This window comes from Rhinopithecus bieti, unplaced genomic scaffold, assembly GCF_001698545.2.
Source record: "Rhinopithecus bieti isolate Rb0 unplaced genomic scaffold, ASM169854v2 scaffold_73682, whole genome shotgun sequence".
NCBI lineage: Eukaryota > Metazoa > Chordata > Mammalia > Primates > Cercopithecidae > Rhinopithecus > Rhinopithecus bieti.
This window is the reverse complement of record NW_016829166.1, coordinates 483,106-506,390: the sequence shown is the minus strand read 5'-3', so window position 1 is coordinate 506,390 and position 23,285 is coordinate 483,106. Positions and strand designations below refer to the sequence as shown.

At 43.5% G+C, this 23,285-nt stretch overlaps 1 protein-coding gene across 3 annotated transcripts in view; it reads left to right on the top strand.

Moving 5' to 3' along the window:
* The window catches only part of LOC108523904 (uncharacterized), a 130,493-nt gene extending 109,367 nt beyond the window's left edge, over positions 1–21,126 (top strand). For 2 of the 3 annotated variants that reach the window (XM_017864673.1, XM_017864670.1), the window contains one exon: positions 18,003–21,126. In XM_017864673.1, coding sequence (XP_017720162.1) covers positions 18,003–18,051 — 49 coding nt within the window. In that variant the 3' untranslated portion in view covers positions 18,052–21,126. Of the gene's footprint in view, positions 1–14,460; positions 14,530–18,002 lie in introns of those variants that run through there. The other variant, XR_001883924.1, reaches the window with a different exon arrangement.
* The last annotated feature ends 2,159 nt before the right edge of the window (positions 21,127–23,285 follow it).

Genomic DNA, 23,285 nt, shown 5'->3' with positions numbered 1-23,285 from the left:
AAAAGCAAAAAGCCCCCTGACGCGTCCACTGCCACCCCATGGTGTCTTGCCCTCCCTCCTGAGATTAGCCCATGGGGTGTCTTGAAGGGAGAGCACTGAAAGAATGGCCAGCAAGGCCCCATGACTTCAGGACAGAGGGACTCTGTGCTTGCTTCTGGGAAGCCCACCAGGGTCCCAAGCATCTTTGCCTGCACCGGCCAAGGTGGAGGTAGCAGTGAGCAGATGGTGTCAGGGAGAATCCAGGTTGGAAAGGCCAGTTACAGTCAGCTGAGTGTCTGTGGCCTTGGACGGCAAGGACAGCCCAAAGTTCCCAGGCTCTGTTGGGAAACTTTCAGAGGAAGACCAACAGAGAGCTTGGGGATGGGATGGGGGCATGCTGTGGCCGCATTGAGGAGGTGCTGCAGAGCCCATGGGTGCTGTGATGAGGTATGAACAGGCGAGATGCGGTCCAGGGTTTGCCATCACAGAGGCAAGGCTGCCCCTCAGCCTCGCCCCTCCCTCCAGACCCCAGGCTCTAGAAGAAACTATTAAGATGTGAACTGAGAAGGGGGAAGCACTGAATTTCCTTGACTTTACCTGACATAACTGAAAAGGCCTAAAAATGACTGTTTTCAACTATCACGTAGAATGGGGGCTTCAAAGGAAGTTTAGGTTGAATTACAGAGAAGGAAAAACGACCACATTTTTTGAATACCTGAGCCTATGCCTTGTGTACAAGTGTATATGCTACATCAGTTGTCCTCTGTCAGGGGTGATTTTTGCCCCTCAAGGGACGTTTGGCAATGTCCGGAGATAGTTTTGGTTTTCACAATCCGTAGAGAGAAGAATATGAATTGCTCCTGGCTTTTTGTGGATAGAGGCCAGGGAAACTGCTAAACAGCCCACAACTCTATGCAAACTGCACATGAAGGAATTACCTGGTCCAAAACATCAATAGTGCCGAGGCTGAGAACGTGCAGGAGCTCTGCTGGAGTTTTAAAGAATCATTCTGCAGTGCATGTCTGCCTCGTAGACCAGGTCAAAGTCCTAGAATTGGAATTAGAGTCTGGTGGTCGAGGGGTAAGGTCTAGACCCTCTGAGAGAAACTGTGTGTGCAAAGAGAAAGTGGATTTGGCCAGAAGTCAGGGTGGATTTCAGAACTGTCAAGAATTTGTAAAAAGACTGCTTTGAATGGAGAGGTCAGAGCTAGAATATGGGACACCTCCCAGTTCTGGCCTGAACCTGCCCTGTACACTGCACTACAAAAGTAGGGCAGGCTTAGGGGCAGGTAGGAACCAAGAGGGTGCATTGGTCCAGTAGGAACTTAGGCTCAGGGAACAAGTATCTCTCCTTTTGAAGCCCAAAGGCCAGATGACAACTGAGAGAATATCATTTAGTTCTTTAGCCAATGCCAGCTTTTCACTTTCTCAGCTAGGGCTTCCTGCCTAGTTGGAGGGCAGGAAATGCTCAAGGGAGCATTTGGCAATATCGGGAGACAGTTTTGATTGTCACTACTAGAGGGATGTTATGGCATCAGCTGGGTAGAGGCCAGGGACTCTGCTCAAGATCCTGCCATGCATAGGACAGGCCCCTCCCCTCCAACAAGGCATCACCAGATTCAAAATTGTAACCCTGCTCCTGGTCAGTGATTCGCAACCTTAGTTGTATGTCAGAATCACGTGTGTGGAGGAGCTTTACTAAAATGTGCGAGCTCTGTACTCTGCAATTCTGATGACTTGTTCTAAGGTGGGACCCGGAAGTTTTTAAAGCTCTCGAGTTGATCCTGCTGTGCAGTCAGGGTTGAGAGCCGCTCATGGAGACTTTGCCGGGCCTAGCTGCATGGAGACTCTGCCTGCTCCTGTGCCATTTAACCACCTGGGGTGGGGAGAGGAGACGAGAGCCAGCATGGTATCCACTCCCAGTGCAGGGAAGAGAAGCATCGCCCAGTCTCCAGATCTCCTGCAGGGTTTGGGGAGTGAGAGAGAGAAATGTGATCCTTTGTTCCTCTTTAGGGTGAGGAATATTCACTAGGAAAATTTGTGGTGGTTGTTTTTGAAGCATTCATTGATGTTTTGCCCCAAACATATAGTCCCTATTAAACAACCCTCACCCATTTCATTCATTCAGGCCCCCGGATAGAAAGTCTCCAGTGCCATTTGCTGGAAGGAGTGGAACTAGAGGACAGCAATGTCCAATTCTTGGCCTTTAAGTTAAAAACAGGTATTGTGGGGTGAAGACAGAAAGTTTCTGGAAGAACATTACTGTACATCCTCTCACCACCAAATAAAACTCCTCTGAAGTGGTGGGGGAAGCATCGGGAAGGAAACCAGGGACTTGGTGATGCACTGGTGGCCCACTGAGCCAACGCGGATGGGGGTGGCAGTAATAGAATGTGCGATTTGGGAATCCTTGGGCAGAGGGACCTTGGGCTCCCTGTGTGGAGGAGGCTGGAGGAAGTGGTCAGGGCCCTCGCTCTCTCTGCACTTCTGCATGGGGGCCACCGGGGGAGCTGTAGAGTTCAGATTGTGGCAGGGCAGCCCTGGATGAAGGCAACAGGGACAGCCTTGAGTCTTCTGTGCCTTAAGAAAGGTGGATCACTGGAACACTTTTCCTGCCCCAGAGAGGGATAGGCCGAGAGAGGGCATTGGGCTTGCTGAAGTCCTGTGGTGGAGGGCCTGGTGGGATGTATCAGAGAGGGTTCAACCTGGAGGGATGTCTGTGGCCATGTGGCACCCCAAGGGGAAAGTGGGCCCAGAAGAAATGTTGTTTCGGGCCTGAAATGCTGGAGAAAACCATAGTTGCCTAAGACTACATTTTCTGCCAACAAGTAGTATGGGGCTGGAAATGGAGGTTGAGTTCCAGAAAAATAAATTGTGCTATAATGTCTTAAAGACTTGAGTAAATGGCAAGAAAAGTCAAACCTTCTACATATTCACAGTGCACGGTACTTCCTAGACCCTGGATGAATTACAGCGAGCATCACCATGTAAGCCAAATGACTGTGGCCCCAGCTCTATCAAGTTGATTACTAGGAATTGGTCTCTCAAAGTGTTCTGCAGGGATGAGGGATCCCTGGGGACCTGCCATAGGCTCCACCTGGTGCTGCTGCTTCTGCAACTGGTGCTCCCCATGTTGTGATGAGCTGGGCATCCCTCCTCCCACAGAATCCCGGCTTCAACCCCTGGCTAGCCTAAGGCGGGGGGAAGGGGAGGGGGGAAGGAGGGAGGGAGGCCCCCTCCTCTCAGCTTCTTTCTGTTAGCCATGGGCAAACAGAAAGCCCCACCCTTTCATCCCCCACAGCACAGCACCTGCCAGAGGATGTGAATTTTAGAGGATGTGAATTTTATAGTCACAAAATCAAGTGTGTAAAAATGAAACTTTATAACTGCACTTAGTTCTTGAGCCCCCATTTCTGCAGAAAACTTGTTACTGTCAATTGAATATAAACGATGTTACTAAGTATTTCTCACTCTACTCTGAGTAAAAAGTTCAGGATGTTTTCCTTTCCCTGCTCATGACCTCTCCGCATGGGTAATCTAAGAATCAACTAGGCATTCGGGGGAAGGAGCATCTATTTATCCATTATCTAGCTCAGTTCGGGATTGCAGCCTTTGCTGATGTAACATCCACTTGTGCATTTTTTTCACTGACTGCTACGGCGCTTCACCTAGTGAAACTTCCGCGTTCCTACTGCATTTTGGTTTTCAGGTCTACTCAGGTGCCTCTGTTTCCACTTAGCCCTCCCTGTCCATAACCAGAATGTGTCCTCAAGCCCCCCGTCCTTTACTGCCCCTCATGGGGGCTTGGCAAGCTTTTTTGCCAGTTGACTTGCGATAAAGCTTTTTCTTTTCCCCAAAGCTGGTGCCATAGTACTGTCTTCTATGCACGTCAGAAAACGTGATGCACGTCCATCACTCCGTGACACACCTATTCTCCTTCATTTAGCATCTCCTTATCTGCTGTTCTTCGTCCTCACTAAAAGGTTTCATTTTTTGCAAAATTGGATTTTAGCTGTGCTGCTACTTGACTGATTCCAGTAGGACGCACCTGTGCTGACTACTGTCAAGAGCCTCAGTTCTGGCAACCCTGCACTTTTATCAAGTCCAATGACCTTCATAAAACTCTGGAAGAGAATGCTTTTTCCCTCTATCCTAACACAATACAATTAAGACATAATTAGTGAAAAATTAGCCAGGCAAGTGACCTCTGGGGCTGAGCATAGTTTTCCTGTCCTCGTGGGCTCCAAATAGCAATTGAATAAGAATGATACCAATTATCATTCTGGAGAGGCCACAGCCTTAGGAAGAGGGAGCAGAAGATGACATCTGATGTCTGGATGGCTGATGATGGCCTTCATGCCACTTCACCCCTGGAAGCTCACAATAGATGTGATAGCATCTGACTCCCACCCAAGGATTTTGTAGAAACAACCAATTACCTTGACAGTGATGTGACTGTCATTGGCATGCTCAGTAACCAACCATCTTAGGAGGCAAAACTCACTACTACTACTGGTTCACCTGGGTGTAAACCCATTCTACAGAGTCATGTGGGCTTTTCGTTTTTAAGCACAAGCAAAATGTAACTCATCTATATTTCTTTATAGATCTACATCAGGGTATTTTTATTCTATTCCAACAGCATCATTGTTGTACTCAAAATCCAACGAAGGGCTTGGGAGTTACCAAAAAACAATAGTCAGCTATTGTTAGCTTACTTTATTTCTTCTTAGAGTGACTTCTTTTTGGAACACTTATCACTGGTCTTGAATAGGCTTGCTCTACCGGACTATTCAGAGGAAATTAATGGTAAGTGTGACAGCTAATCCCTGAGCCATTTCAGTTTTTAATATTCTACAAGTGTCATAATTTCTCAAGATTCTATTCATAAAGACAATTTTAGAGTGCTGATGTCCATGTAATTTTTATAGGCTAATGGATACTTTTCAATTTAATAACACCTTACATTTGAACTGGCTTTGGTAGTCTTTAAAGTGCTGTCACTCATCAGTCTCTCATCTGTTCCTGTGAGGTTCCCGTGAAACAGGCAGAGGCATTTTTCCTGCCGTACAGAGGCATTGCTCCCACTGAGCAACTTAGAGCTGAGTCACAGACAGTTTAACTGCTTGTGTGACTGCTTAAGAGCCAGAACTCTAACTGAAACTTCAGCTCTTCCAGTTATAGTCCAATCACCTTACCATACTTCCTAGAAAGCACATAAAGCACATTGGATTTGGAAGCAGATTTGCCTTTAAACCTGGATTTGCTACTTGTTATGTCTTGAATGTGTGTCCCCTCCAAAATTCATGCTGAAACTTAAACCCCATTGCAGTGCTATTAAGAGGTGGGGCACTTTTGGGAGAAGGGATTGTCATGAGGGCTCTGCCTTCATGAATGGAATAGTGCCTTTTAAAAGGGCTGGAGGGAGCTAGTTTAAGCCCTTTCTGCCCCTCTGCCTTCTACCACGCGACAGCATCCGTCCCTCTACTGTGTGAGAATGCAGCAAGAAGGCCCTCCGCCAGACACCGACCCTGCTGGCCCCTTGATCTTCAATTTCCCAGACTCCAGAACTGTGAGAAATAAGTTTCTGTTCTTTGTAAGCCACCCAGTCTCAGGTATTTTGTTATAGCAGCACAAACAGATTAAGACATTACTCACTGCGTTTGTGGTCACTTATTTTACTGGGTTGTTGTGCAGCTACAATGAGGACATGAATATGAAAATGTCACCCAAATGTGGACTCCTGTTCTGCTTTCCAATCTAGACAGCCTGGTCACATTGGGGGCACATGAGAACCTCCTTCTACTTCGGAGGTGATTTCATAAAGTTCCACTGTGGTCTCTGAAGCTCAGTGGTTCTCAACTGGGGATAGGAAATGTCTCAATGTCTGAAGAGGCTTTGGGTTATCACAAATGAGATGACAGGTTGCAACAGGCATCTGCTAGGTAGAGGCCAGGGATGCAGTTAAATGTCCTAGAATGGATAGGATAGCCCCATAACAAAGTTTTCCAACCTCAAATGCCCATAGTGCCAAGGTTGAGAACCTCTCATCTAGAGCAGAGATTCTGAACCTGAGGTCCATGAACATATCGATGGGTCATGAGAATCTAGAAACCCATCCTCAGTAATTATACAGTCCACTTGAGGCAAGTGTGCATTGTTCTGCAGCAAGGGTTCACGACCATCAATTGATTCTCATAGACATTTGTAGTTTCAAAGTAGCTATGATCCTTGCTCTAGCCTTGTCTTTAAGCTCAGTGAAACTACTGCTTACACAAAGGTTTGCATCTTCAAATCCTTTGGAGGAGGAGGAACGATGTATCATATAAATAAAATATGATGTATTACCCTTCACTAAGTAATGAGCATAATAAAGGAAGATGCACTGGAAGAATCTAGCAGGTGATGGGCCACCAGGCAGAGCCAAGGTAGCACTGGGAGAGAAGAACTATTTCCACTCCCAATTCTGGTGTACCTTGTCCAGAGAGAGTCAGAATAATTCAGAATTGGCCAGGTGTGGTGGCTCATACCTGTAATCCCAGCACTTTGGGAGGCTGAGGTGGGGGTGGATCACTTGAGGTCAGGAGTTTGAGACTAGCCTGGCCAACATGGTGAAACCCCGCCTCTACCAAAAATACAAAAAAAAAAAAAAAAAAAAAAAAGGCTGGGTGCGGTGGCTCACGCCTGTAATCCCAGCACTTTGGGAGGCTGAGGCGGGTGGATCACGAGGTCAGAAGTTCAAGATCAGCCTGGTCAAGATGGTGAAACCCCGTCTCTACTAGAAACACAAAAAATTAGCTGGGTGTGGTGGTGGGCACCTGTAATCCCAGCTACTCAGGAGGCTGAAGCAGAGAATTGCTTGAACCCAGGAGGCAGAGGTTGCAGTGAGCTGAGATCGTGCCACTGCACCCGAGCCTGGGCAACAGAGAGAAACTCTGTCTCACAAAAAAAAAAAAGAAGAAGAAGAATTAGCTGGGCATAGTGATATGTGCCTGTAGTCCCAGCTACTTGGGAGGCTGAGGCAGGAGAATTGCTTGAACCTGGGAGGTGGAGGTTGCAGTGAGCCGAGATCGCGCCACTGCACTCCAGCCTGGGTGACAGAGCGAGACTCCATCTCAAAAAAAAAAAAAAAAAGAATAATTCAGAATGAGGCTTGGGAGTATCCCTGACACTGACCTGCTCGCCAGGTGAGGGAAATAAATTTTTAGGGCAACAGTAGGCTACGATTAAATGCATTTCTTCTGTGTGCTTGACAACACGCGGAGAAGTTTATTTATGTTGTCTCATTTGAAGTTATGTTTCTCCTACAGCGTATGTAGCTTATTCACCCCAGATCCAGATCTCCCTGGTTCACCAGAAGCTGGAAGCCCGGCTGCAATCTAAACATTCCATTCAGGCATCCTGGCTAAAGGACGAGCAGGCAGATGTCAATGTACAAAAGACTCAACCCTCTGCTACAGCAATTATTTATATATAAACTCTTCACATTGCAACCACTTATGTGAATCTGATGAAGTTATAAACCCTCCTTAGAAAACTGTTCCTGTGCCCCAAACACACCTAATATTTTTCTTTTTAGTTGGCATAGCTGGACATGCAACTTTTAAGATGGCAAGAGTTCACGTTCTCTGTGATATACAAATAATTACATCTTGATTAGAGCGTGCAAGTGTTTCTTTCTCTCTGTATTCTGTACATTTTATTTCATAAGGTCTTGAATCAATTCTAGCCCTTCTCTGGCTTCGCTTTCTAAATTATCCTCCTAGATGTTTTGGCAGTTGGTGCAAAAAAGCTAGAGGAGAATAGTTAGGGCCAACTTTTAGACAGAATACTTTATTTTAATGGCTATAGATTGTTACATTGTAATACATTTCTCTTCTCTAATTTCTATGCATTGAACATGTCCAAAATACAAATAGTTATTGCTGGTGTTACTACTCAGTTCATATTGTTTTCAGAGGTGCATTAATTCTGTGGGTGAAAATAACCCGTTCTTCTCTGCCTGTATCTGACAATTACTCAAGAAAGACCTGGAGGTAGATTATAATCCTTACTTTTAATATTGTTCTGGATTATTTTGCTCCAAGTCCAAGCCTCCTTCCTGGAACATAAATGAAGTTTACTGCAAATGAGATAGTTATAAAACCTTAAAACAGACAACCTTAAGGTGAAGGTAATCCGTTAGGAAAAAAACAAAAAAAGGTAACCCAACTCTCATAAGGAAAATGGATAAAGCTGAGAAGCACTAATGGGTTAGAGAGTTTATAACCTACAGCTCATATGGTCCAATTCTATCATTGCTGAAAGTAATCACATTGTTTTACAGCCACTCTGCTGCCTGTACCGTCTCAGTCCAGCCCCTAATTCAAGTGCCCATGTTACAAGAGCTATTGTCAGCCATCATCGGCTCAGGAGGGAGCACTCACAGCCACTGGCCTATTCTCCCTTTCTTTGAGTGAGTACTTCAGGGTCAGATTTTGGCTCGTTAGCTGTAACACAGAGTGCAGGGTAAGCCATGAGGCCCTAGCTACACAATCCACTTGTAAGCACAAACAGAAGAGACTTATTTCTCTGGAGGTAGTGATAGAACATCTGTCTTCAGAGCCGAACTCGTTCAAAGACACTGAAAGAGAAACAACGCATCCTCTATGAGTGCAAGCTTGTCATCCAGGTGACAGCAAGGACTCCCCACAGCATGGAAAACAGAGCCATATCCTGAGATGTGTCACTAGCTGCATTTTGCAGGCTAATTTTTCAGATTGGTCAACTCCAACTTTGCTGGTGGACTCAGACACAGACAGCTGAAAGGGTGGCCAGAGAACTGCAAATCTTAAAGGTAATCTTTTCAGTGTGTCAGGATATTTACAATGAACAGTCTAGAAGCAGGGAAATCAGCCTGGCCACAAAATATTTGGAACAGAGTAAGTTTGGTTATGTTTTGGTGTACAGTAAGTGTGAGCTATTGACCCTCTAAGATAATGAGAGTCAGTGTACAATTGATCAAGAATCCATACGGCGTAGACAGATGACTCCGGTTGGAATTCTGAGTCTTCCATCTCTGGATGTGTGATCCAGGGCATATTATTTAACTTCTCTCTGGTTAGTTTTCTCATCTGTAAACTGGGGTGTGCACAGTATTTGTGTGATTCGAGTTGTTGAGATTTGAGTGAAGTAACATCTGTAAAGTATTAGAGCCTATGACAACACTTGAAACAATCATTCATTCAACAAGTATTGATTGACTGCAAACTATGGGCCAGGTGCTGCTTGTGGTATTTAGGGTACAGCGATGGACCAAAGAGACGAAAGTCATATACAAAAAAGTCACAAACACTAATGGAGAAATGTGAGCAATTACCAGTGCTGAGAAAAATCTGATGGATTTTTTCATCATGAAGGGAGCATGCATTTCAGGAAGACTAGATCCTGTCTACCCAGGCACATTGCTCAGAGAATGTGGCCACCTCAGGGCAACTTCCCTGACTTTCTAATGAGCCTCTTTTCTTCCTCCTTGACATTGAAAATATTTCTTAAAATATCACCCAGTGGCCAAGGAACTGGAGACCCGAAATGACCAGCCACAGTGAGCAGAGATCATGCATGGAACCTAATAGCTCCCAAGGCCCTTCAGTGTTGCCTCTCAGCACAGTGGCATCTCTGTGGGGGATAGATGCCCAGCCAGCATCTGCCCAGTGGGTAATCCACCCTGATCCTTACAGTTGTGCCAGGTACAAGTGTTTTGGCTTCAGTGTGACACTTGAGCCCAGCTGTCTTGATAGCCACAGTCCCTTTTGCCCTTTCATGTGCCCTTGCCCCTACTAAGTGTCCGGAAGCAGTGAATGAAGGCTTTGTTGGTGCTTGTGCTTGTCTGATTTGCTGCAGCCTGGCTGATGCTGGCTCACCCCAGTGTCTGTCTCCAACAATGGCGGAGGTTACGGGTGTTAGTTAAAGGGACCTGACACCTGAGATAGGGCCCTCCCTTGTCCCATGGGTAATGGACCAATGTAAGTGGCAGATCCCTCTTCTGCTATGTTTCAATTCACTCCTGTGAATCTTTTCCACACGTAAGGTTGCATGCCCAGCTGTGCCAATTAGCAGAGGCTTATCAGCTGAGGATTTGAAGGCAATTGAACTGATCTGAAATGATAAAATGAATGAAAGCACAAGTAAGAACTTAACTAAAAATGTGGAATACATTCCACAGCCTTTGGAGGAATAGTTGTGCCTACCCAAAAGAACTGGTAAAAAAAAATTGTGTTCTGGTTCAAATACCCTTGTATGGGAGATAGTTTGTAAGTTACCTTTAAGGTGGCAACATAACTTAATTATAAAATACATATATGTTATATATGGATATTATATATGGTATTATATATTATATTATAGATGGATATTACATATGGTATAATATATGTATATATGGTATAATATATAACATCCATATATACATATAAATATATATACATAGCTGTGTGAGTTACCGAAATGATAATTTCGGTACATTATCAAAATTATATAATGAATATTATATATTCATTATATATATTATATATATATATAATAAATACAGCTTTGCTCCATAAGCACAATCTATATTAACATGAACCACCTTTAAAAATAAAATCTAGGCTGGGTGTGGTGGCTGACACCTGTAATCCTAGCACTTTGGGAAGCTGAGGTGGAGGATCACTTGAAGCCACAAGTTCAAGACCAGCCTGGGCAACATAGCGGCCTCATCTGTATCTTAAAAAAAAAAAAGTACATGGTTAGCTTTTGAGGATGATATACTGTGATGACTTTTAAATGAGATAATATATAAAAATCTATAGATTGATAGAGTTGAAATGTAAGTCAAATACTTTATCAGTTTGGTACAGGTTCAGAAATTATTTTTATCTTCCAAATTGATGTTAGAAAATATTTCCATTTGTTTGCAGCTAAAATATATTCTCTTAACAAGTGTATATATTCAAAAAGTCTTTGGACTGTTGAATGGATTAAGGTTTAACATTACATCATTTAGTTTAGACTGGGGCTCTGAAAAACTAATGTGACTTATTTTGTTTCCATTAAAGTTGGTCCCAAAACACACACATTTCATTGTAATTAACAGACTTAAGTTTTCTCCCATCAGACATTTTACCAGGCTAATAATAAGCAATAAAGTAGACTCATTTGAGTTTTCACTTGAGGTACCTGAAGGTAATCACAAAGAGAGGGAAAAAAAGTAATATAATCCACAGACAAGATCAGAAGCCCCCAAATAGCTGAGAGTTGACTGTTTGCAAGATTCATGTCTCCTAAGTTAGAAGCCGTGTAAAAATTAGAACACATAGAACTAGCTCTGAAAAGGCAGAAAAGTGCTTTTGAGGTTTGACTTTCCCCTCCCCTGAATATTTTTTTAATTAAAAGAAAGAAGGTGTTATAACCTCAGGCATACCTTAGTTATAACCCAACTTGAGACGGTATTCCAATCGCCTGTATGGGTGTGGAACAGGATATCCTGAAAGGGCTCAAATCATTTTGTTTTTTTCTAGTTGCTGAAATAAGTCTGATAAAATTTTAATTTTTTTGTATTAGCTGGTTTCAAAAGCCTCTTTAAGTAAAAGTCACTCAGCAGCTAAGTTAAAATATTGCAATCTTTTTTTAAAAAAAAGTAAACACAATACATCCTCGAGGAAAACAGCATTTTTCAGCAAGATATGGAGACATTAATGTTGTTTACTTTTTGCATATTTGTCTCTTAATTCTCAAAGTAAGATCACAGTGACAGAGCCATTAACATAAAGGTTAAGAAGAGCCAAAAAAAAACAACTGAACTGACACTTGAACCAGACAACCCAGATGACTGGGTCATTTCTGCAAGAGAGATTGAGAGTCATGAAGTATTTCTCTGACAAATTTTCAGTTCTCTGTTTTCATCCCAGTTTGCTTTTTGACTTATGATAACCACAGTCACTGGTGTTTTAAAGATCTTGACAGTTGAACATGGACTTATAGACTGTAAAGGGCTTTACAGAAGATTCGGTCCTATCTCCGTCTCACTTTACAGGTGAAGAGAGCGAGCCTGGGGAAGCGGAATTTTTACTCGAAATTGTACAAGTAGAAGCCACCCGACTTAGCTCAGTGTTCTCCCCACCCCCCAACACATACCCTGCTGTACATGCCACCACATACGTGTTTAGGTGTCACATTTGCATTAACTTGAACATGGGCAATGAGGTTTGTCCAATGTGTCAGAGAAGAGGGAGTGTGTGCCTCGCCTCCCCTGCGCATGCTTTTTCTCAAATGCTCAGAGCTACCCACCTGCCTTCAGCCCTCCCTGACCCTACCTGGTGGCAGGAGTTTGAAAGAGGCAAAGCACCTGGAGCTCTCCCCGAAGCTTTGGTGAATTACTATAAATTTATGAATGACATAGGGACTGGAGGGTCTTTCAATGTAACCCTGAGAGTTCGTTACACTCTTGCAGCCATCTTTTACTCCTTGCCAGAAATGGAAACAAACTCATTTCTAGCCAAAAACAAAAAAACAAAAAACAAAAAAAAAAACAGACCCCAAACCAAAAAACAAAATGACAACAACAAAACAAACCTCAAGGGGCAACAGGCCAGGGGCTGCCTGTGGCAGCAGTGGAAGGTGGGCTGAACTGCAGAGGGCGGGTCTTTCTGGGGTGACAGGAATGTGCTGCGTCTTCAGGTGGTGGTGCTTTCTCAGGCATCTATAACCGTCAGAACTCACATAATTGCACACTTTAAATGGATTCAGTTTTTGAACACTTCAAATGGATTCAGTTTTTGAACACTTTAAATGGATTCAGTTTTTGAACACTTTAAATGGATTCAGTTTTTTGAATTTCCTGGTAAAGTTGAGTTTTAAGAAAACTCGACTGGGAGTGGTGGCTCATGCCCATAATCTCAACACTTTGGGAGGCCGAGGTGGGAGGATTGCTTGAGTCCAGGAGTTCAAGACCAGCCTGGGCAACATGGTGAGACTCCATCTCTACTAACTAACTAACTAAATAAATAAATAAATAAATAAACCAGGCATGGTGGCGGGCACCTATGGTCCCAGCTACTCAGGAGGGTGAGGTAGGAGGATCAATTGAGCCTGGGAGGTCAAAAAGAAAACATCAGAAATATGACACGATGGGAATCTGATGATATAAGCTTCTCAATTATTATTTATCTTGTGAATAAAATAGACTGTATTATTAATATTTTATGGTTTTAATAATAGTACCCTGGCCTGGCGCGGTGGCTCATGCCTGTAATCCCAGCACTTTGGGAGGCCAAAGTGGGTGGATCACGAGGTCAGGAGATGGAGACCATCCTGGCTAACACGGTGAAACCCTGTCTCTACTAAAAATACAAAAAATTAGCAGGGCGTGGTAGTAGGCACCTGTAGTCCCAGCTACTCGGGAGGCTGAGGCAGGAGAGTGGCGTGAACCCAGGAGGCCGAACTTGCAGTGAGCCAAGATCGCACCACTGCACTCCAGCCTGAACGACAGAGCGAGACTCTGTCTCAAAAAATAAAAAATAATAATAATTATTATTAGTCGTAGTAGTAGTAGTAGTATCCTATGGTACTTTTAAGAAAGCAAAATCACCTGCCTATGTGATATTGGTAGTGAAAAGTTTCTGAGTGTCAGGTACATTTTTAAATATAAGACTGTGTAAGAGAAAGGTGAATTTAACTCAAGACTCTTGTCTCTCCTACTCAGGAAAGGTCTGGAAGCTGATCTTCCTGGATGTGAGAAGCAAAAAGCCCTATCTTTGTAACTTTTTGCTGACTAGAGTGCCTACCTCAGTCCACAGGCAACAGAGAAATACTTTTTTAAAAGTTTACTATTGTACTTATTTTCCATTTGACCTGATATCTAAAAATATAGGGCCATGCAGTAGGCTTTCTATCTCCAGCAGAGCAGATCATTAATCTACATCTCTGGTCAACTATCTTAAGTCCACCAATTAGCTTCTATCTTTAAGCATACCATTTCAAATGGCCTCTCCCTTAGTCTCTAGGGAGGATGTCTAAAGGCAGTGGCCTATTTTCATGCAACCTAATGCTCTTAAACCTGATACTATCTCTTGGACCTTGGGGTTAGGCTTAATGTGGAAGGCAGCGGAAAAGGCCTAAATACTTCTCATGTAATCCAACGGAAAGAGGGCCTCTCTCTTGGTGTATGGTGTTTCTCTGCTCCTGTGATAGAAAATGAAAGCATTACAGGCTTAATATGCTAAATGGGAAGAATGTTGCATAGCAAATAGTAAGTAAGATCTATTACATACTTTGCCAATGCTGTTGGGTCTTTAAATAACGGAGCAGAATGCCCTCTGCGGAAGATAGTGTCTGTGCAAAGTTACAGCTCCAGAATAGCAGGGAAGATGGCCTCGCTCCCTGGCACTGTCGCCTGAGTTCCGGTCCCCTGGGCCCTGGCTTCCTCAGCTTATCTGCTGGTCTGAGCCTTCTTTCCTCCTCTCATTGCTGGCCTCTTTTCTTCTCCCTTAGAAGCTCTCCTGTTTACCAGTATAACTCAGGAGAATTCAGGACGGTAAGTAATTTAATGACCAGAAATTAGGAAAACAAGCTAGATTTTTCTCTCTCTGAAGCCCTTCCTCTAGGGTTATCATTGATTCTTTGTGTAATTTTCTGTCTTTGATCTGGTATATTTCTGTAAAATAAGGCAATGTTTTCTGCAGTTTTTTTCCCTAAAGATACATATTTCATCTCCGTGCATAAAGAACGAAAATAAGTAGGGATGTGCCTGAGGGTGGAATGGAGGAGATCAGAAACTGGGCAAACGTACAAAATCATGGCAAATGTCATCACCCAGCTTTCTTTTCTGATGCTAGTGTTTGAGAGAGGCAGAATGATGCTGAGAGAAGCATGTGGACACTGAAGTCAGACTTGCAGGGATGTGAATCGAACCGAGTGACCTTGGGCATACACAGTGGCTTTACTAAGATCTCTCCTCATCTGTAGGGAGGAATGATACATCCCTTGCAAAATATAAGGCATGTAAAGCTCATAGTCAATACACAATGAAGTAAAAATATTATTAACAGGAAACTAACTGGGTTGACATTTCAGAACACAACTTCTGCAGTCACTTTCCACTTTGAAATTCCATGATTCTGCTAGCTTGGAAAAGAGTTTCTCCTTTTATTGAGGGAATCAATATATCATTCTGTGGACAGGAGTGAATGCTCCTTGTGGGACATGCAAATTATTATTCAAGGGAGTCATTGCAACCTGGAGGAAACAGCACAGATTTGGAGTCAAAAGACCTGGTTATGGCAAAAAAAACAAAAACAAAACCCCAAAAACAAACAAACAAAAAAACACCTCACCATATTAGCAATGTGACCTAGAGAAAAAAAAGACTGTTTTGTTTTGGTTTTAACAATAAAATTGCTAAGGCAGGAAGATCACTTAAATCCAGTTCAAGGCCCCATCTTTACAAAAAATAAGAAAATTAGCTGTGTGTGGGGTGGCACATGGCTGAAGTCCCAGCTACTTGGAGGTTGAGGTGGGAGGATCACTTGAACCCAGGAATTAGAGGTTGCAATGAGCCGTTATTGCACAATTCCACTCCAGCCTGAGCAACAGAGTGACACTTCAATCTCAAGAAAACTAAATTAATAAAATTAAAATAAATAAAATTATGCGTTCCTGCCTGGGTGCAGTGGCTCGCACCTGTAATCCCAGCACTTTAGGAGGCCGAGGTGGGCAGATCACTTGAGGCCAGGAGTTCAAGACCAGCCTGGGCAACATGGTCAAATCCCATCTCTACTAAAAAAATATAAAAATTAGCCAGTTGTGGTGGTGGGTGCCTGTAATCCCAGCTACTTTGGAGGCTGAGGCATGAGAATCACTTGAACCCAGGAGGCAGAGGTTATAATAAGCAGAGATCATGCCACTGCACTCCAGCCTGGGCAACAGAACTAGACTCTGTCTCAAAAAAAAAAAAAAAAAATTATGTGTTCCGAACTCTCTAGGTAAAAAGCCAGAATTTTGATGTACAGATTTTGTTTTCAGGAATCGCTAATGCTGAACCAAACAAGAACAGCTGTTTATTATTCTTTGACATCTCAACTGACAACAAATTAGAACCAGAAGCTCCCATCTGAAAGTGCAAAGAGGGATGCAAATGTCATGGGGGAACAGCAGAGATTTAAGGAGAGGAGAAGAAAAGAAGTAGAAAAATGTTCATCATTGATAAAGAAAAGTGACGGTGTGTGAGGCATTTGTAATAAAAAATTGGGGACAGTAAACAAGGATTCGTCAGAGGGCAAGAAAGTGTGTGGTTGAGCAGGACAAGGCAGAGGCCTGTGGAGCTGGGTCCAGTGGCACAACTGGTGAAATTGACTAATGAGAGACTTTTTTCTTATTACTAGAAAAAATATTAGCAAACTGACTGAAAGCTTGGAATTTTAAAATTTTGCTTCACAATAAAAAAACTAAACCCAACAATATTTTGTGGTTGCAAACAGTCCCAGTGGTCACAGAACAATGAACAAGGGAGAGACACACGTGGTGGACTCAGGAAACAGACACGCAGGTGAAGGAGCGTGGTTTACTTCCATGAGCCTGTTGCGCTAAGGGCTGCAGTTTTAGATTAACCACATATCATAGTCATGTCTTTCTGTTGTTAGTTAACAGTTATTGATTGCTTACTGTGTGATCTGCACTGGGCAAAGCAAAAGCTCATTTAATCCTCATGAGAACTCAAGATATGAGTTCAAGTTTTATTCCCATTTTAGAAGGGAATATGTTGAGTGACAGAGTGGCCAATAATTCACCCGAAATCACACAACTAGAAGGTGTTTGGGATTTGAGCTCATTGCCAAACCAGAGATGATAATGCCAGTCCTTTCTAACTCACAGGGTTTTGGAGGAGGGTCAAACAGAAGGAGATAAGTGAAAATGTAATGTAAAACATAAGCCACCTTACCAATATGTATCATTGAGCTGGCTAAATGCTAATTATATGCTAACAGAAAGCAATTTTTTTTCTTTTTTGAGATGGAGGCTCGCACTGTCGCCCAGGCTGGAGTGCAGTGGCGCGATCTTGGCTCACTGCAAGCTCTGCCTCCCAGGTTCACACCAATCTCCCGCCCCACTCTTCAAGTAGCTGGGACTACAGGCGTCCGCCACCATGCCCGGTTAATTTTCTGTATTTTTAGTAGAGACAGCGTTTCACCATGTTAGCCAGGATGGTCTTGATCTCCTGACCTTGTGATCCACCCACCTTGGCCTCCCAAAGTGCTGTGATTACAGGCGTGAGCCACCGCATCTGGCCACCGAAAACAATTTTAAACCTTTTGGAGATTGGACATTATCATATTTAAATATTAATTAAAATAGTTGCTGGGTGCAGTGGCTCACGCCTGTAATCCCAGCACTTTGGAAGGCCGAGGTGAGTGGATCACCTGAGGTCAGGAGTTCAAGACTAGCCTGGCCAACATGGTGAAACCCCATCTCTACTAAAATACAAAATTAGCTGGGCGTGGTGATGGGCGCCTGTAATCCCAGCTACTCAGGAGGCTGAGGCAGGAGAATTGCTTGAACCTGGGAGGCAGAGGTTGCAGTGAGCCAAGATCGCGCCACTGCACTCCAGCCTGGACAACAGAGCCAGACTCCCTCTCAAAAAATATATGTATATGTTATATATATGTACATATATATATATATTTAGTATATTTTATAGGCCTAATCAAACAAGTAACTAACATTGTTAAAGTGTGAACATTCACCAATGTAGATGGATCTCAAAAACACACTGTTGAGAAAAAAAAAAAAAGCAAGTTGTGGGATGCCATGCACCATTTTTTGCAATTTGTTCAAATGTCTGAAATATAAAGTGGTACTATATATTATATATGGATAAATACACATTTAGTAAAATTGTAAAACCGTGGAGGATGTTAAAGTTTATTTAACACCAGCTGCTCTACCAGATAAGCCCTGAAATTTTAATAGCCTGGACGCAAAAATGCTTATTTATTCTCATTTATATCACAGCCTAATGGATGTTTCTGGCTCCGCATGGAAACCCAAGAACCCTGGCTGATTCCATCGTGGGGTCTTTTGTTCCCCAGGGGCAACTGGGGAGAAGGACAAGGGAAAAGCGTGTCTTCTTCATCACGACTTGTCCAGAGAGGGATGTTATGGCCTCCGTCCAGGTTCCCGTGGGCAGCACGCCGTGACTCACCACACCTGACTGCACGAGACACTGGGAACTGTATTTTAACCACCCGCTCCAGAGGAAAGGTCACTGATCCTGGTGAACTCACAGGGTTTTGAGAGGATGCACATGAACTTCTGGCTAGTTGCCACGTGTAGTCAGGGGGCGGGGGGAAGGAAAGCTAAAGGAAATATGCCAAATGTAGTATTTTTTGAAGTTGTGTGAAGGGCACATGTGTATCATGGCAGACTCTGTACTTTCCTTTGTGTTTAAATGTTTTAGTTTTTAAAAAGACCAAAAAAGGGGAAACATGAACCTTTTCTTAGGGCTACTATGAACCTGCCTGTGGTCTCAAGCTAAAACTGGGCTGGCGAACTAAGGTTCACACGCCAACAACAGTTTTTATGTTTTAAAAGGATTAAATAAATAAATAAATAAATAAATAAATAGAAGAAGAAGATACGACAGAGACTGTACGTGGCTGAAAAGCCTAAAATATTTACTATCTGGCCCCTCTGAAGGAAAAGTTTGTCAGCCCATGTCAGAACAAAAGAAAATATGATGTATTGTCTTAAAAGCATAAGTTAAAACTCACCATATGCCAGGCACTGAGCTCATACATGAATTCTTTAAAAAATTTTATCCTTATGACAGCACAATCAAGTAGGCCAATGAGGAAATTGAAGCACAGAAAGCTTAGGTAACCTACACAAGATCACACAGCTATTCTAACCCTAGCAGTATGATTCCAGAGCCTACCTTCTTCACTACTATATTATTTTGTCTTCCTAATTTGCTTTGCCATTTTTCAAATTTAGAAGTATTTTCTGAACCATAATAATGAACTGATGAAATTATAGTTTACGTTCAAATTTTATTTCACATTTACATATATGTACATGTATATCTACAGTTTTAGCAAATGAGCCTTGTCGAAGGCACTAATATTATCTATGGATTTCACTTCAGTGTAGCAAATGCAGCGTTATTAAATACTTGCTGTCATGAAAGATAAGGTAAGACTGAAATGTTTCAGGTTAGTGGAGACTAAGGAGAAATAACTTCTGAAAGCAATGTGAGGTTCTGGGACAGAGAAGATACTGGGAGAAAAACTGTTAACAATTGAAGAAGGTCTATACTTGGGTTAATAATATTGTACCACTATTAATTTCCTAACCTTGATAATTATACTGAGGTTATGAAATACACTAATATTAGGAGAAATGGTATGAAGAAGATGAGGGAATTCTTTGTACTGTTTTTGCAATTTTTCTTCAAATCTAAAATGATCCAAAATTAAAGTTACAAAAGAAATACAAGTGGTTCTGAAAGACTAATAATAAACATATACAGTGAACATTTATTGAGTCTCCACATACACAAGAAGGGCTGTCAGGTCTGATGGCACCCTCACCAGCTAAGCCTTGCCTGCAGCAGCTCCAGCGTGAGCAGATGGACCCCCGAGTGATCCACTGAGAGTTCCCATCACTGAGGCAATTCTCCGGAGAAGAGTCCTCGCAGTCCATTCGGGGAACACCTGGAGGATGGGGTACCATCTGATGAAGGGGTTCCCAGGGGCATCACAGTATGATAATGACATTTGTTGCTAAGACTGCAAAGACAGGGACTGGAAAGTGGTCATTGGAGCCATCACACCTGCAGTCATGCCGAGGCGAGTACAGTCAGAGCAGTGCCTGCCGAGCTGGAGGGAGGTGGAGGGATGGAAGGCTCATGGAGTTAGGTTGAATAATACAGGTGCGGACAGCAAGTTTAGACCACTCTTCTAGCAAACTTGGACGGAAAGGGGAAGCTAAAAAAATAAGGTGTCTGCTAGAGGGACATGTAAAGAAAAATAGATTCTGTTATGAATACCTGCTACACCACAGCCTCTTCCTAGTGGACCTTTACTGGCAGTGGCCATGCTTGTCCCAGCTCTGGCCACAGCTAATTTCATCTTGAATGGGCTGGTGTCTGGTCTACAGAAGCAGTCAGTGCCTGGCAGGAGGGTCTTGCCGATGGCACGGGGGTGACCAGCCAAACAAACCTGGTCTTTCCTTTGGGGGAGCTTGAATGTGAGGCTGACTTTGCAGAAGGAGAGATGGGCAGCTGAGCCCGAGCTGGCACCAGAGTTGCTCTCGGGTCATCAGAGCTGGGTTGGATCATCAGAGCTCCAGCTAGTCACCAAGGAGCTGCTGCCTTCCAGTTTTCCTTGGCCTGCCTGAGAGCTGCTGAGAGCATTTCCTCTCTGTCTGTGAAGTCCCATATGACATCCTTATTAACTAAATATCTAAAAGGTATCCTCCTTTCCCAACCCTCTCAAAGAGCCTAACTCAAGGCAGATGGTATGAGGGGACTGAGAAGGGCTTTGCATTGCATTGTGCAAAACCTAAGATTCCATGAGTTGTAAGGCACACTACCGTTATATGCTGAGAGAAAAAACTCTTGCAATAGAATGGTAAAGGAGACTTCATTGCAAAAAACATGCTGGTCTCAGAGATGCTCAATATGAAAAATATATGTCTTAGAATTGATGAAATATAGCACATTCAGAAGATGAGTGTTGGAGATGCTTACAGATTGAGTTAAAGAAATGGTTAGGCAGACAGAGAAGAAGATACATCAGGGAGACAGGGTGGGGTGCTTCCAACAGAAGCAGGAAGGAACCGGCTCAAGGCTGCAGAGGAAAGTTTCCGTCTTCCTGACATGTATGGTGGGCCCTACAGATGTGGATGGAGAGAAATATGTAGTTGAGGAGAGAGATATTTCCGTAGGTTAGGCTTGGAGGCCTCACTTTTCTGAGTCATTAGGAGGCAATTTTGTATTTCCTTTTGGAATTATTTCAGGACCATTTCTTATGAGTTCTTTTATAAGCTCAGACTTGTATTTCTGAGTTTTAACTGCATTTTACCAGTGATTCTATGAGATGGCTGAGAGTGTAAAGATGTAGAATTTAGTGTTTAATAAAAGACAAACCAGCTCTAACACAAGAGTGTTGCTTCTGTGCACATGCTGTATTTCAGCAGAATTGCGACTATAAATTTCACATACTATTACCAAATGATGTGATCTCAGATTATGACGTTTAATGAAAGGACTGCAAGCTCAAAGGCACAATGCTAGAAAATCTGGCGTCAGTGCAAGTTCTTTATTACACCTAGAAAGGGCCTGAAAGTTCAGGTGAACCTATTTCTTGATTCACAGATGAGAAAATGAGGCCAGCAGGTGACAGAAATTGCCCAGCATCACACAGAGGGTATGAGGAACCAGGAGTTCAGAGTTTCATTCCAGATAAGAGGATTCCTCTATGTGCTCCACCACTCACTTGGAAGATTTTATAAGTTCTTCCTTCAAATTAAGTTTTTTTTGAGACACAGTCTAACTTTGTTTCCCAGCCTGTAGTGCAGTGGTGCAATCATAGCTCACTGCAGCCTCGAAACTCTGTGCTCCAGCTATCCTCCCACCTCAATGTCCAAGGGGCTGGGACTACAGGCATGCACCACTATGTTTGACTAATTATTTTTTGTAGAGACAAGATTTCACTACGTTGCCCAGGCTGGGCTTGAACTCTTGGGCCCACATGATCCTCTTACCTCGAACTCCCAAAGTGCTGGCATTACAAGTGTGAGTCATCATGCCTGGCCCAAATTAAATGTTTTAATTCATTTTTGAACAGTTATATGTGTTCCAGATTTGCTTTCCACAAAGATACCCACTTTGCTCCCAGCACATTGGGAGGCCAAGACAGGCGAATCATGAGGTCAGAAGATCGAGACCATCCTGGCTAACACGGTGAAACCCCGTCTCTACTAAAAAATACAAAAAAAAAAAACAAAAAAAAAAAAAAAACTAGCCGGGCGAGGTGGCGGGCGCCTGTAGTCCCACCTACTCGGGAGGCTGAGGCAGGAGAATGGCGTAAACCCAGGAGGTGGAGCTTGCAGTGAACAGAGATCGCGCCACTGCACTGCAGCCTGGGCGACAGAGCGAGACTCTGTCTCAAAAAAAAAAAAAAAAAAATACGCATTTTGCTAACGTTCAACTCAAGACGAAGAGATTCTTGAGTTTGGAACTTTGACATTCGATGCATCGGTGCCATGTTGGTGCATTATTTTGATTTGTTCTCGGGGATCATAAGCTCTTCAAGGACGGTGGTTGCAGCAGCACTCTGCCGAACTCAAGACTGCACCTGTACTTTGACCTCACCTAGTGCTACTTTAAAAATGACTGAGCAGACAGAGACGTTCCATCATCTCAGGGAAGACCAACCTCCCCAGCTCAGTGTTTGAGGACTCTATAATCAGACAGCAATAGAGCTGCCAACCATATCCCCACTGGGTCATACCCCACATTCAAGTCACCCTGATTAGGTTTCTTTTCTCCCTCAAACTCCCATTGCATCAATCTCTGTGCCTTTGTTCATGCTAACACCACAGCCTGAAAGCATTTTCTGCCTGCCAACCTCTTCAAATGCATTTCCAGCCATGGTACTGCTCAGCCCTTAGCAAATGCCTGCTGTTTGCAGGTGTCAGGGCAGGCAGGCACGGGCCTCCAGTGATGCACAAAAAGGACCTTGTCTCTGCCATCAGAGGTTTTGCAGTCCAGTGGGAGGGAGCCACACCAACACACAGCACACAGCAATATGCACATCATCATCAACAGTGGTAACTGCTATGAAGCCAAACACCAGAGTGCTGAGATCAAATAGCAGGAGAACCTAATTTAGCCTTCCTGGTGGTCTGGAAAGGCTCCTCTGAAAAAGTAATATTTGAGATGACATTTGAAAAACCTTTAACCTCCAGCAGCATCGACATGTTCATAATTCCTGGAAAAGGGCACGGTGTTTCCTGCCTGAGTCCTTTTGTTCACTGCGTTCCCTTGGTCTAGAACCTCCTCGACTCACCCATCACCCACACTGCCGCGATCTAGTGTTTCCTTCTGTATCTGACCTATTCCTGTCTATACTCCAGACAAGTGTCACCTCCTCAGAAAACCTTCCACGAGTTTCCCCCTCTTGTCCTCTCATCATGTAGGCTTGGCATTTCGTTTTCTAAGCCCAGAGCACCTTACCATAGCACCTGTTATGAAATGCTGACATCACCTGGCCTGCTCAGCCACTGTTTCCT